Genomic DNA, 15,734 nt, shown 5'->3' with positions numbered 1-15,734 from the left:
GAGGCCATGCCCCCTCCTGACCACCCCTTAGACGTGCCACTGGCTACTTTGATCTGAAATGCTTTACATGTTCTGTTCTTCATGCATGTTTCACACAGGATGATTTTTGGTGGCACCCCATCTCCTAACTGCAATTCCCATATAATCATAAAATCCAATGCAAATGTGACAAGAGTTTATAAAATGGCATTGCTTTAAAACCACTGTGATACTCTTGAGTTTGGAATATTTTTAAGACAGCAGAGGTGAGTTCTGGTTCGGCATAAAAATGTCCCACAAAATAGCCCCGGAGAACCTCATGTATGACCTTTGTTCGCTTAAGCGAATAAAGAAATCTAACTGATTTCTTAGATTTTTTTTCCATGTCCATGATCAATCCGCAGTATCGTCATGGGCAGTCAAGTAAGTTCTTGACCAGGTGTTAAGATCTTATTGATCCGTGGCTCCAGAGCCACAAGTGGCTCTTTGGACTTTCCACAGTGGCTCTTTATAGCTTTGGATATAAACCTTTAAAGAACCAAGCAGTTTGTTTTAATGCACAGATGCAGGTTTTGGCAGCTTTCTTAGTTTTTCATGCATGCAATTACAGTAATAAAGTAATTCCTAAAGTACAATAGTATATTTTTCTTGTGCTTTTTAAAAAGAAAATGAATCATCCTCTTTTCAAAGGGCATATGTGTTTTATTTTCACTGATTTAAAAAAAAAATCATGTAACATTTTTGGCTCTAAATGAGTTTTATTTAGCAGGACAGTGGGTAAAAATGACTCTTTGGGTTGTAAAAGTTGCAGATCGTCGATTAAGTCAATTTTACTATCTCACCAGCTTTTCCCATCCATTAAATATTATTATATGATCGACTGGGTCAAACGCACAACTACAATCCAGAAAAAATAAGAGTTTTTGTACCCTAGACGTTATGCATTTTAAAATGTTCACTTAATTTAAACGTTTACACTTTCTGTACCATGTGACGTGTGTTTTCAGTGCGATAACATCCGCTGTGGTTCACGGTAAACTGATCTGGTCAAACTGCTGTTTTCAGTGGTTCCTCTATGATTCAGGTGAGGCCGTGCCTCAACGGGAAAACACTTGTCAGCATGACACCACTTGAGACGTGTCTACTGGCTTAACTGCCCATTTTAACATGAGCGTCATGCAGACGTACAGTCACAGCGCTCAAGGCGCTGCATGGCCCCCATGTGCAGACACTGAGTCCTCAGTGCAGCTGCCCTGGGTTCAGTTGTTGGTTTGCATGTCTTCCCCTTGCCTCTTATTAAAGCTTTGGATTTTGACCAAAGCTTTAAAACTTACAAACAATAGCGTTTGTAAGTCTTAAACATCCTTCAATTTCCAGAGTATTTAAAATGCTCATCCCATGTAGCAGATAAATATGTACCTTCCTTGGAAAGATTTCTGTTCAAGTAAAATAAAAACATGTCAGGTATGTTTTTTTTTTTGTTTGTTTTTTTTACAGCTAATAACTGAGGTGCACATTTTCAAGTCTGTGTTTTCCTGGATGTTAGGCCATACAAAGCTGAGGAGGTATTCCAGGAATTTATTGAATATTTGTCGTCCAGCCAAATGTTGAATTGGATGAGCAGGAAGAGGAGCAGCGGGGAGATTATTCTGAGAAATCAAAGGAGGGATTCTGAACTCTTCATCCCAAGTTCATCACCCCACATTTCAATTATCCTAGAAATTCCTTTAGCAATGAAAAATGAAACAAACCTTGAATGTTTTTTTTTTTTTTTTTTTTTTTTTTTTGCACATAAAGTATAGATAAGCTTCACTGACTTCTAATGAAAAGAAGTGATGTCATTCTGCAGCCATGCTTGTCACGGCTCAGGTCATGCATTGTCAACCAAACAAGGTGTCAAATTAACAAAAGTGCAGCAAAAAAGAATTTACTTTAGCTTATTTATGTCCTCTCTTGTCAAAGGTTACTTTAAACTATGTACCTTTTCAGTTTCATTTGCATCCACCTTTTAGATGTGTGAGACGGGAAGGATGATTTCTTTTTTTTTGTTTGTTTTTTCTCCACCACTGCTGAAAACCATGTGGTACCGTGTAGTCTGCCTTAATTTCCTGCCAGTTCCCTGGGTGGGGTGGGAGGTGGGGGGGGAGAACTGAGTGGCTCCCAATTGAACATAGTCATGGCCCTTTAAGGAGCTCCTCACAATGTAAAGCCAAAAAAAAAAAAAAGGGAGGAAGCGGGAAAAGAAGGCGATGAAGAAGAAGAGATACTGTGAGGGAAGAAAGGAGGTGGCTTGTGTACAAGTGTTCATTCATGCCTTTTGAGAGTCAGGGTTTGGGGGCAGTGAGACATCCTGGGAGGCCCCAGATGAGCGGACGACTGGTGTGTCACTTTTGATCTCCAAATGAAAGGATGCTCCTCGACATATGAGCGATGAAAACTATAACGCAGCCGGCTGTCAAAGCTGGCTGCACATTTAAATGGGGTTATTCTGTGCTTCTTTACCTATAAGGTTGTGTTTGAGAGCAAAATGATGAAAGGACTTGTTTTTTTTTTCATTAACACGTGTGTCATATTCCTCTGAAAACAATATAGGAGGATGGGTGAATAATCTGCTAAAAAAGAAAACTTTAATTTCTTAAAACTTATGTTTGCTAAAACAGCCCTGATATTTGTCATAGCGCCAGATATTAATAATATGCTGTGTTAAAATAAATATCCATTCTTTCTGCTGTTAAATATTGATAGTGGCCCCTGCTGAGACAGACTACACAGATGAGACGCCTGCTTTTGTATTACGCCGCTGTATGTTTGCGTTTTACGTTGTGATTAAACCTGCGAATGCTTCGTCTCGGTTGCTCCCTCGGCGGAGCTCAGTTACAGCCAACGAGTGAAATCTGAAGACTGGGAACATGAAAGGCGGGGTTATCACATGGGCAAATCAAAGTCCAAGTACTTTTGTTTGAAGCAGCGAGAGCTCTGTAATGTTCACGTAAAGAGCAGATTGCTGAACCATAAATGGGGCTCCTGAAATCGTTTTATTATTTTTTTTTAAATTCTCTTTTACAGAGCTCATAGCCATAAGTGTCTGGTTTTGGAAACAACACTGCTAGAGTTTTAAACTGGGTTCAGTTTTATGATTTCTTTTCCCACAAATATTATAATTTTCTACATGAATCCTCATACGCAAATCATTCCATTATCCAGAAAAAAAAAAAAAGCTAAATTCTTTACCAAGAGGTCGCAGAAAAATCCATGTTTCTTTCCCTAAATGAATCATTCAGCAGCAGGAATTCTGTAACGTTTTGTCACATTTAAGTTAATCTTAAAAAAGCAATGCAGCTGCTTTCTCCTCAACAGAAGTTAAATGTACATTTATAATCCCGGCTCCCTTGCTGTGCAGCTCCATTTACAGCATCCGTTTTGCTCCAGAGTGCACCTTGGCTCCACACAAACAGCTCCAGTGGGGGCTTTTATGCCCGCCACAATGTGGCTGGGCTGACACTTTGTCTGTGACAGGCCACCACAACCGTGCAGCACCGCTTCCATATTCTCAGGCCTCGGTCTGGCCACAAAAACACTGGGAAGGGAAGAAAAGGAAAAAAAGAAAAACAAGAAACATGATTGATGCCTTGCTTTGATCTTATTTTCTGCCATCCCAGAATGGATGATTGCAGACTACTTATGGCTGTCTGTCCAATTTAGGAATAATTGTTCCTTCTGTGCATACCTGATCGAGGACATATACCTCAGCTGTCATTATGGGATGGATTTACAACACCCTGTCAGAAGACCAAATGTTTTTCTGTCTTCAAGAAGGCAGATGTAATTATTTTTGCAATGTTTGCTTAGGTTTTTCCGTATAGCAGAGCAGGAAAACCATCACTCTTACATAGCTCTTTTTTTAGGCAGCAAGACAGCAGAACATGCTATGTACACAACATATTACTATGGTAAAGTTGCAGCATATTTAGTCAGGATAAAAAAAGGAAAAATACAGTCAGGACGTACATAGTACCTAAAAGCAGGCTCAGAATAGATTTTATTTTGATTGAAGCAGACAGTTCTTCTGTCTGGGTTCAGAGTCGAACTCGCATGAACTCAGAAATTCATCCAGTGTTGCTGTGTGAAAGAAAAATGTGGCGATCTTTGTTCTAAAATGATCAAAAACAGGAATTAAATGTATTCTATATCTACTCCAAATACATTTCAATTGTATGCATATGTTTGTTTCTTTCTCTTCTTTAGCAAAACACCTTAAATGCAAGAAGTAGGTCATTCGTCCAGCTGGCTCCTGAAGACCGGAGGTCTGGTGCAGAGCACCGGCCAGCCCATCAGCCTGCAACGCTCCCCTGGGTGCACGGCAGCAACGTACACAAGGACGGCCCTGGGGCTTTCCTCCTGGATCTGCATAACTTTCCGGACCTCTCCAAAGCCGATATCAATGGACAGAACCCCAACATCCAGGTGAACATGTGTGCCTGTGCACCTGCTGTTTGATGCACTTTGATGCTTTTCTTTACTTCAAGGGACACTCTAGGATTTTTGAAGTGAGGCTCTGTGAAATGTTGATAAGCAGTTAATGTCCTGCCTGCAGTAGATAACTCTCTTGGCGTCTTCGTTTAGCAGTAAACGCAGAGGAGTTGGTCCCAGAGTCTGAAATCAGCAGCTAGTTTAAGAGGGACCAAGAAAAAACTGGACTACTACAACTCTAACCTAAAAAAAATGTCATAAAACAAAATACATTTTTAAAACAATTTGCATCTACTACTTATTTACATAGAAACTGTTCATTACGTACACAGGAAATTGTGAGAGGAGGTGGTGCAACACCAACAATCTTCCCAAGTCAAACATAACGAGAGCAGAACATCCCTCAATCAGATTTTACTTGATATTTGTGTCTTTTTAGACCAAGACTGCTCAGATTTATTTATTTTTTGTGGAAAACTAAAGCTAATGGCTAGACCAAAATACCTTAATAGCAGTTTATGCAACTTTAAGGTGTTTTCACTTATTGGCGTTAGGTGACTAAAGTTAACACTTTACTACAATTTACATTTACAATGGTAGGAGGTTGTCCCCCACAATGATCATCCTGTTTGAAGCATGTACTGTGGATGTAGCATATAAAGCATTGTGGGTCAATGAGACAAAAGTTTTCACTAACCACTAATATTTTTGTGAGGTGGTCCTAGAGGCTTACGTCCCGCTTATATGGTCTGAAATCAAAATGGACTTCAGAGACATTAAAACCATTACAGTCAAAAACCTTATGGTGATGCGTGGGGGTGCAATTTTTTTTAACCCTTTCAGCCATCATTGATTGCATTGGATGGGTTTTTACACTAAAGCTGATGATTACAGGGAACTCTTAAGAAGGAGACAAAGCATCACCAAAGCGTGAAATGCATTCTAAGCATGGAACACGACCGGTATTCCAGTCAAAGTATCTACCTCGTAAAAAATTAAAGAAGGGTAAAAATCAATAAAGTTCACTTTAACTGCTACAAACAGACCAATTCACTATGTTCCCAGAGGCCAAAGCTAACAGATTGTCCAGGCTGTTGCGAAACCAAAGCAGATTTTCTTCATCTCTAAAATGCTAAAAAACCTGGGAATCCTGTTTTAGGAACCTTAAAACCATCGCTACGTTTGTTATTAACACGTAATCTGTAAATGATTTACTCTGTGGTAGAGGTGGTAGACCGCCAATGACCATTCCAATTTAAAGTGAGGTTGTGTAAAGGTCAATATAACAGTATTTACTCAAACCACTTTTATATTTTTAGAACTGACTTTATCCTGGTGAAGCCTTCTAAACTGTCATCATGTTTGCATTGGATCGATTGTTTACACAGGGAAGTGAGCTAGGATGTTGTGCCCCACTAATGATCTTCCTGTGTGAAAAAAAAACACTAACAATCATGTACAGAACTTCAGATCAGAGAAACTATCTAAACAAAAGTAAAACAAAAAATATTGTAGCAGTCTATCACCACTGGTGGTGTACATTTCCTGTGTAAATAATCACTGGATTAATGCAAACAATAAAACAGCCCACAGACCACGTTGGTGTTGTACAGTAGACACCTGGGGGGTGCAGCCAATCAGTACCAGGGGAAATTAATCCCATGGGTTAGCTCCTTTGCAAATGGCAGCCAGTCCAGCATGTAAAGTAACGTAAGCGTCTGAGCTCTTAAATATTTTTTTATTTGCTCTGTGAAAGGAATTGAGGCATATGTTGATTTTCCATAAAAAAAAAAAAAATGAAGCTGCGTTCCACCGGAAAGAAAGCTGTAAATGCTGAACTGCAAATATAGGCGATACACCTGATACGCCGCATTATGTATCAGATCATCTCATGAGCTCTGTGTTGCAGGTGGTGCTCTAAGACGGCATTAGTCCTTTTTAGTCTTGAGCCCTCTTGGATTAAATATTAGCTTTAGCCACCAAGTCCAGCTAATTTGGATTTATGATATGAATTAGGGTAACAAGAAGATTATCTACTGCAGGTAAGATGTTAACTCTTTATAACCTTTGAATTTAAAATTACCCCTTTAAGCTTTGGCGACGCAACAATGAAGGAAAAGAGGTAACAGGAAGGAGAAGAGTCTGGTGCACATCGTTGCACCCTCTTTCTTCCTCTTTCTCCATCCTTCTTCTCTACCCTTGCCCCTTTTCACACTTCCTGGATCCCAGTAAAGCGTAGGAGAGACTCCACGTCAATCATGCTGACAGCTGAAAGGCAGAGACTAACCAACAGAGCGTCACTGCTGCACTAAACCACGTGCAGGAAGATGGACGGTAGCCTTATGTAAATGTGTGGCAGGCCCTTGGTCATAAATCCCTCAGTGAAGCAGATGGTTGAATAACGGCTGCCATGTTTAAATCATTCTCCTGTCTAATCCACCAAAGGGGGCTCTTTCCATTTCTGAGGGCATCATTGCTAAATATGAGCAAGAACAAAGTGTATTAACATCTCAAGATGTGGGAAGAGAGAAAGCAACCAATTGAGCAAGGGCGTGAGGCTGTGGGAGCAAGGCAGGAGGAGGAGGGGGTGTCTTTGATCCTGGGATTCATCTGGCTTTCATGGTCTGGAGGAGGCCGAGTAGCCCTTTGAACTCTGTGTTTAGGTGGAGAGAGCCGGAGAGGTGGGAGGGCAGGGGTGGTGTCCCCCCCCCCCTTCATATGGGAGGCACATGTGTCAGGACAGAAAGGGGGAGGGAGCGATGCTGTGTGCTGGGGCAACAGAAAGGGCCTCCTTATTGCATCCGATGTTATCATTCGTATCTTTAAGATGAATATATATCAATTTTAGACAACCCCTCCATAAAAATCTTAAACATTAAGCATAAATTAGTTGGCCTTTCTGGTAGTTTTTAAGCATCATTCTGAAACTCCCTTTACTGAAACGGAAAGAACCATTTAATTCACGGCCACTAAAACAAGAAAACACCCCAGTATGTGAGAATAATAGCACCTTCTTGAAGTATGTCCCTGTATGGCTGGAGACATAAAACAAATTGTTTGCATGATCAGAACAACATTGACTGAAATATGTAAGATGGATGCTTATTGGTGAGAGTAAAAGGACATGACAAATGCTTTAGCCAAAAACACCAGTGAAAGAAAAGGTGGCTGAATTTCTAGAAGTAAACACACGGAAGGAAAACGTATAAATGTCTGCTGGAAACCCTTTTTGCCTTATGGGTATGAAACAGCTCGAATCGTAGTTGGGGGCACAATATTCCTCCAGGAAGATAATTGGGACCTGTGCTTGTTTTCTTTCTCAGTGGCTGAGCAAAATGAATGAGAGAACATTCGGCAGCAGATGCTCTCTCACCGTTTTGACTTTGCTTGCAACCACTGCAGGTGTTGCATTAACTTCAATTGACTTTTTAGGGACAAACAACTTGTTTTAAGAAAATCAAGAGTAGGTTGTGTGACAAATGGTGTCCTTGGAAATGTTTTGACAGCTTTGACATCATCATCACTTAACTTTTGGCTTCCCTGTGCTAACTTGTTTTTAATCTAATCTTCCAGGTTCATGGCATGGCAATGAGTATAACTGTCATGAGCTATCATTTATCTCTACAGGTGACCATTGAAGTGGTGGATGGACTAGAGGGCCATGAACCTGAGAGAGGACTACGCAAGGAGAGCAAGCCCAACTGGGCCTCCCCCAACTGGAGAAACTGGTGGCCTCACACCTCCTCTTCGTCCTCTCATCAAACAGAGGAGCACGATCGCTCCTATGGGAGAAAAACGGAGGACAGCAACTTTCTCAGGCCGCCGTCAGACTGGGACAGGAGAGGAAGTAAAGCTCAAACCGAATACGGTGAGACTGACAGCAGGGTGTGGGTATTTGTTTGTGTTTGCGTGATATGTCACCGGCTCCAATGGGGCTCTTATTTGAGCACTGCTTCCCAGATGGCCGCGGTCTGATGCGGAATCTGTAATTTGCAGATTTACTGATTTAAGCTGTCAGAATAATAAGGGCAGTCATCCTAGGCAAGCCCCGATTGAAGCCCTTGCGCGTTTTTATGGGACAGATTCCGCTGTGGCGCAAAGCTAGCTGCGTCGTTGCATCAAAGTTCAGTCACAGTCAAGGAGCCGGAAGCACCATTAGGGCCTCTTAGGGACTCGAACCACGCTCTCCAAAAGCAAACCCCACAGATAAATCTGCCATGAAAGAATTTATGCTCACTGTCATACAGTGCGGCCCATGTTGAAGCATGCCCAAACCAACACAGTCAAACAGGAATTTCTGTCGTTTTATTCACTTGCACTGGGGTGTTTGGAGGAAAGATGTTTGATATTTAGTAAACCATAACCCCTGTTAAATGCCTCTGGCTTATCGCTGCGGTCATCTCCATCATTCTTCCTGTATTTTACACCACAGTAATGGACATGAAATATTTTATCTGCATTACTGTCATAGTCTTAAAGTTAATGATGCACCGATGGGACAATCATTCATCTGACGTGTGGCCTGAGAATTTTCTTTTTCTTCCTGAATTCAGATTTTTGTCTTGACTGAATATGGCTAACGTGGTTTATATTACTGAAAAAATGCGTATGCTGAAGGGCAAATGGAGGATATATAGGGTGGTTTGAACGCCAGCCAGAAATGCTTGCATCCCAAAATGGCCACATTAATGTTTCTCTCTTATTAAATATGGCTTTTCAAACGTGGATCAATGTGTGTGGCAGAGTCACGGCGGTGGTGGGACAAGGTGAACCTTATGTAACTGCTTCTCTGTTTGCATTTGCTGTCATTTCACTTTGAATTTTCAAATTAAGGAGTTAAGCATACAGCAGCTATGAGGTGTTCAATGTGCACTAAAATTTGTCATTGAACCTTTGTTAGAAGGCTTTTGTGTATTTTCTCATACTACACCCACACATAGAAATATATTTTATTGGGATTTTATATTAGGAACATACACGAAATCTAAAAAGTTTTGCATATGTTTGGATGAAAATTATCAAAAATGTAACTGGCTATTTGAATCATTGAACAGGATCTGATTTAAACATATTTAGCTGGCTGTATCGTTACTATCCTTTGCCTACAGAAACAGTAAAACTTCCCTGTGTTTCTAAAGCTCCTAGCAGGTTTTCTTTGTGGATTGCTCTGATTTTTATCGCCATTTATCTTCCCATGAACTCTGACCAATTTAACTGCCCCTGGTGAGAAAATGCATTCCCAAGTTTTATCACGGGGATGGTGTCTAGTGTTGGTTTTCCACCGCACATACCATTTGGCATGCAGATTAAAAAGTTTTGTTTGGTTTCTTTTGCCAAGAGAACCTTCTTCTACGCATTTACTGAGTTTGTCACGTGGCAAACTGTAAATGATAATACTTCTGACATTCCTTCAACAATGATTTGTACTCGCTACTCTTGTATAAGGGTCAGTTTTGTGGAGTACATGGCTAGTGGTCTGATTTCCTTTGTACAAGCTACCATTGACCTCCTGCTTCTACCTACACCAGCCTAAGTTCATGCAGCCATGTCTTGATATATTTGCATTTTTTCAATTGACAATAGCTTTTTGAGATGTCCAAAGTTTGGAATATTGTTTTCATGACCTAACCCAGCTTTAGGTTTCTCCACCTTATCTCTGACCTATGTCCTATGCTCCTTGGTCTTCACGATGCTGTCTGTTTAGCAATGTAGTGATGAAGGAAGGTTTTACTCTAGATTTTATTAAAGAATATTGAGGTTAAGAAGGAAGCAGAAAAATACATGCCATATGTAGTACTGTCCTGCTACTTTATGTAAAATACATTGAAGTTTGCTTTTATAACATTACAAATTGTGAAAAATACATGCATGAACATTTTTGAACTGCACTGTAACTCTAGGATTTTGTCTGTATTTGTGCTAAAAAATCGTACTGTCTTTCCTTTCTCTGATCCAAGACTACATGGATGGTGAAGGAGACTGGAGCAGCTGGTCAGCATGCAGTGTCACCTGTGGAAACGGCAACCAGAAGAGAACCAGGTCCTGTGGGTATGCCTGTACGGCCACAGAGTCCCGGACTTGCGACATGCCCAACTGTCCAGGTAATCTCCTGTTTGTTTTTATCCTTGTAAGGAGCAAAACAAAACCCACTCATTCTTCATTCAATCCTTGTCCCTTAAGGTTTTGAAGACGCCTTCAAGACGGCAGCTACTGAAGTGAGCCTGCTGGCTGGGAAAAATGAGTTCAACGCCACAGAGCTCTTTGGTGTTGGTAAGATTTTGTCCGTTTACTTTTTTTCCTCCACCCCATCCTTCTTATAGATGCGACTGCTTTATCGCAGAGAATGTTCCTCTACACAGTTGGTATGCTTCCATTTAGCGCCATTACTGTGAAAGTGCTGCAGGGCATGAAGGCCAAAGCTTTCATCTCTACCCACCTTTTATCCCAATGTTCCTAAAGTCTTCAGTAAAACCACACACTTGTGGAAAATGCTACTCCTGCTCACACTTCTGAATTTAAACTTTAATGCTGGCCACCAAACATTATCTCTTCCAGACACAGACAGCTGTGAGCGATGGATGAACTGCAAGAGTGAGTTCTTGAAGAAGTACATGACGAAAGTGGCCAACGACCTTCCCAGCTGTCCCTGCTCTTACCCGACCGAGGTGGCGTACAGCACGGCGGACGTGCACGACCCCCTCACACGGCGCGATTTCCGCTGGAAAGACGCCAGCGGGCCAAAAGAGAAGCTGGAGATCTACAAGCCCACGGCCCGTTACTGCATCCGCTCCATGCTGACCCTGGAGTCGACCACCCTGGCTGCGCAGCACTGTTGCTACGACGACGGCATGAAGCTCATCACCCGCGGCAAAGGGGCCGGCACGCCCAACCTCATCAGCACAGAGTTTTCCGCAGACCTGCACTACAAGGTGGACATCCTGCCCTGGATCATCTGCAAAGGAGACTGGAGCCGCTACAACCAGGCCAGGCCGCCAAACAATGGCCAGAAGTGTCCAGAAAATCCTCAGGATGAGGATTATTACAAACAGTTTGAAGAAGCGAGGGAGTTCTAGCCCACTGTGCAGCTCAAACTAGACTCAGAGACTCATGCATCCTCACAAGAAGCACACTTGTCATAAACCTGTCGTCCGTTTTTTCTGCTTTGGTGACAAGTTCCGTTTTAAAAGGTACTCCTCTATAATGTTGCTGCAAAATGTTACTCAGAGTTGGTCACAAAAAGGGAGAAATTTCTTTTTTTTTTTTTTTAAAGGGAAAGTTACTATGATAGAAACGTCAGTTTAGACTGTGTCCAAGTTTGTCTCTGTAGATGTTGCAGTGATAGAGTAATGAGACGCCGTCTCCCAGGAATGTGTTGGTCAGAAACGGGCCAAAGGACAGAGCGGCTCAGTTTTAATAATTTTCTGTGCAGGTTTTATCCATGTAAGCTTGTGGGTATGAATATTTAGCATGCACATTTCTGTTTCGTTCATGTACCTCTGTAATATTCTGTCTGTGAGGCAGTTCATTGTAAAAAGCCTGCATTAGTTTTGTAAAGTATTTATTAAAGTGTAGCTGTGATTGTGGTGGGTGTCTGTGATTTTAGATTATCTTTCACATAAAGGTTTTTTCTATTTTCTTTTTTCTCTCTTGCTAAAGCATTCGAGCTCTGTGAGCATTTTTTACACTTCTTCTACTCTTACAAGCCCAAACTTCAAACTATTTTATTGGGATGTAATATTAAGGGCAAAAAAAACGGCTTCAGTGCAGATTAAATATAGATTGTCTGCAATCACAGACTCTTATTTGGATTTAGGTCTGGACTTTGACTAGTACATTCCAACAAACGAACGTGCGTTGCGCCAACCCAACAGTGAACAAAGTCAGTCCTCAAGGGCCAGTATCCTGCATGTTTATCCTGCTGGAGAAAAGAGGTCCACAACATGATTTTGTGCAGTGTTTAATTACACACAAGTGGACTCTGTGAAGTGACTTCTGAATGCAACTAGTGGTCTTTATTCATTAGTAGCTGACCAGGAAGAAAAGGAGTCTGAGAGGGGGACGTAAATGTATCGACTGAATCCAACCGGAGTCGTGTGCCGGCTCTACCGCTGAGACATGTGGAGCCCCAGGGGATTTTATTAAGCGGTATTATAATAGAAGGGCCTAAATGTGGACACTTTCTAGGTGTTTATGTGTTTAAAAAAACAAAAAAGAAACTGTGGATCCTTCTCCTGACATTTCCCCCTAATTATTCACTAATTTGTGTTGTTCTGCCACATAAAATCCCAATAAAACCCGCTGAGGTTTGTGGTTCCAATGTGACAAAATGTGAAAAAGTTCCAGTGGTTTGAATACGTTGAGACACAGACAAAGACTAAACCAGAGCTTCGTCTCTAGTTCGTACCTCACCATCGCTCAAAAGATAGGATATAACTAACGGAGTGCGGAGAACGCCAGAAATAAACATGCAGAGAAACGATTGAATAAGAAATGTCTAAAAAAAAAAAAAGCCGACGAATATGCAAAGTGTACTGTCATTTTCCCACATCTTCAAGGTTCATCAGCTGCTCCTATATTTCTCTCCTGCTGTCAAACAAACAAAAAAAAATCATCTCCAGGAACAGGAAAAAAAAAAAAAAAAAAAATCTCATCTAATCAATTACACTCCTCCACAGAGTTAAGCCAGTGCACAAGACTTCCATTAGTTCCATCCAGAGTGGCTGTCAGGCCAGGCCTTTTGATGGGGCTGTGATATTTCTTCAGAGGACGAGGAGAGTAAGGTTCCTTTGAATGCGACTCAGATTCTTTCTTTGGCATGTGTCCTCACATTCCTGAGTAATTTCTCAGTGTACACACACTCCCACACACACACACATTCACTGCTGCTTGTCCGTAGCAGAGTGTGTGTGTGTGTGTGTGTGTGTGTGTGTGTGTGTGTGTGCATGTGTGTGTGGGGGGGGAGTTTGGGGGGGGACCTCTGACCGTTCCCTCTCTGCTGAGTGCTGCAGTCATTGTCACACAGAGAAAGCCATTCATGATGCCCTCATTCCTGCAGTCTCGTGTGCTGCACAGCTGGCCGGGTGCAGGGGCTTGTCTTTATAAAGCAGCAGGCCCCAGCACGTTTCACACCCCCGAGGCGCTCTCTGTGCAACCGCCTAGTTGTTTCTGTGTTCGTGGAAAACTCCACGGGCATCGTCCGACCCATTTATCCGCGACTCTGCTTTTTCTCAACGTGTCCACAGAAAAATTGAACAAGAAGTTTGCTTAATCCGCTGTCAGTCCCTCCCCCCGAGTTAAAGCGTGGTTTATTGCCGAGATTAAAGAGAAGCAGCGTGGATCGTTATCTTGGCGCGGCGTCTGCTGAGCAGGTTTAGAGATCAAAGCGAGGTGTTCACCTTTTATTTTGTAACATTAGCGCCAAGTTCAAATTGACGGCATACCTTCCACTCCGCCACGTCTCTCCCGCCTCCACCCAGACTCTCCACTCCAGGCAGGCTCCCTCCTTGAGCAGGCGGTTACTCGCATGCACGCCGCACGCCGCTGCTGTTATTATTGCGCAAAGGTACCGATAGGAATACAGATAGAAGGCTGGAGAGGGCGGCTGGTGTGAAATTGCAGAGGAGGGCAGGGAAAGTCTACGCCCGCCAGAGGAAAGAAACCTCGCTGCTTGGACTGTTTGTGAGGCCTCGCTGCTGTGCTGCTATTTCCAGCACGGAGTTCTGGTATGATTCAAAGGCTGCACATTAGTGGTGTATTGTCAAGGACCCGAAAGGGCTCATTAAGCATCACTACGATATGGGTTTTGGTATTTTGCCTCTATTTTTGTTATGAGAAAGGAATTATGTCCAATGTGCCGCTGACACGGCTTCAGATTGAGCTCGTCAGAGCTTCCCCTGGGTTTTCTCACCAGAGCTACACACCAGAGCCACAGTGCGGCAGTCAACTAAATAATTCCATGGACTTTGACTTGCTTACACAAAAATGTAAAGGGTGCCTTGAATTTGTACTGGAATCCCTTTACTTTGAAATAATTAAATAAAATCCAGTGCAACACGTCGAGTAATTTGTGCGTAATTTTGTCTCGGTCGTCTCAAAAGCGTCCATGGATCATGAAGATCAAGGAACGCAGCAGACAGGTCTGGAATTGGTTGTGGAGAAGTGTAAAGCAGAGTAAAGTTAGAAAGCTATTCCTCTGGAGGAGCTGCAGAAATTCACAGCTCAGACATCCGGAAGATCATCTGGCTCTGGTCAGATGAGGCCAAAGCTGAACTTTTTGGACCTACATGCAAAACATTGTGTGACAGAACACACCATCCTCATCCTCAATATGGAAGTGGCAGCATCACACTTTCTGGTGTGCTCTTCTTCATGCACCCAAAAAAACGTTTTGGTGGGGGAAGCTGAATCCAAAACAAATCTGTCCGAAAGTTATATGCTGCAAAAGACTTGAGACTGGGGTGGAGGTACAGCCAGAGGATCACTGGATTAGTTAAGATCAAAGCATATCCATGTGTTTAAAATGCCCCTGTAGATTTAATACTCTTCCACTTAGATTCTTGTCAAACTCATGCATAAGCCTAATTTGGAGTATTCTTAAAGCTCTGCCTCATCATCTTACAAGCAGAAAAGCAAATGTTTGTTTTAGGATCTCAGTCTGAAGGCTCCTGTAGGTAAAGGGGCAGGGACATCTCTTTGTTTTGGGTGTGCTGCAGATGTGGCCGAGCCATTTTTAGTCTCACTTCCCTCACTTTCTTTCACTCGCTCCCTTACACTGCCGCTTTATGGGTGGTGTGGCACAATGCAGGAAGTGTCTGGGCCGCAATACCGCAGGGCCCTAACTTCATGGCAAACCTAATTAAAAGGTTTTTCTTTCGGCTTCTAATCTGAAAGGGCTGTCCTGGACCCGGACCTTGCTTATCTTTCATCCGCCCACCCCCAGTCGTCACCCCCGGCACTTTACTGACATAAAAAAAAAAAAAAAAAAAGCAGGCACCGTGCCATCAGCTCACATCTTTGGCACGGCAACACAGGGGAGGAGTAAGCTGTGGGGGTCAGGGGGGGAGCAAATATGGGCATACAGCTGAGCAAACGGGACAAGTACAAGTGTAGGACCTGAGAGGGCACGGAAAGCGAAACAGAGCTCTGCTGCCACACAATGAAACGTAGAAAATGGCAAATCAAATTTCTTTGACTTGTTAGATGTTTGGGTTGGTTTTACAGGCACCTGCTGCTGGCAGGTCCCGTATAAAAGCAAGCACCTGCTTTCACTTACAGCTCCTTGCGGA

At 42.5% G+C, this 15,734-nt stretch overlaps 1 protein-coding gene across 1 annotated transcript; it reads left to right on the top strand.

The window, feature by feature from the left end:
• Positions 1 to 390: 390 nt before the first annotated feature.
• LOC106940538 (isthmin-1-like) lies at positions 391 to 12,032 on the top strand. The gene is made up of 6 exons (XM_015023306.1): positions 391 to 402; positions 4,225 to 4,443; positions 8,077 to 8,317; positions 10,407 to 10,550; positions 10,630 to 10,719; positions 11,005 to 12,032. The coding sequence occupies exons 1-6, from the start codon at positions 391 to 393 to the stop codon at positions 11,520 to 11,522; spliced, it is 1,224 nt and encodes a 407-aa protein (XP_014878792.1). The 3' UTR covers positions 11,523 to 12,032.
• The last annotated feature ends 3,702 nt before the right edge of the window (positions 12,033 to 15,734 follow it).

This window comes from Poecilia latipinna, unplaced genomic scaffold (genome assembly GCF_001443285.1).
Source record: "Poecilia latipinna isolate Pla-1442-1.1 unplaced genomic scaffold, P_latipinna-1.0 Scaffold3271, whole genome shotgun sequence".
Classification (NCBI taxonomy): Eukaryota; Metazoa; Chordata; class Actinopteri; order Cyprinodontiformes; family Poeciliidae; genus Poecilia; species Poecilia latipinna.
The sequence above is the reverse complement of the archived record's forward strand: the minus strand, read 5'-3'. Positions and strand labels throughout refer to the sequence as shown.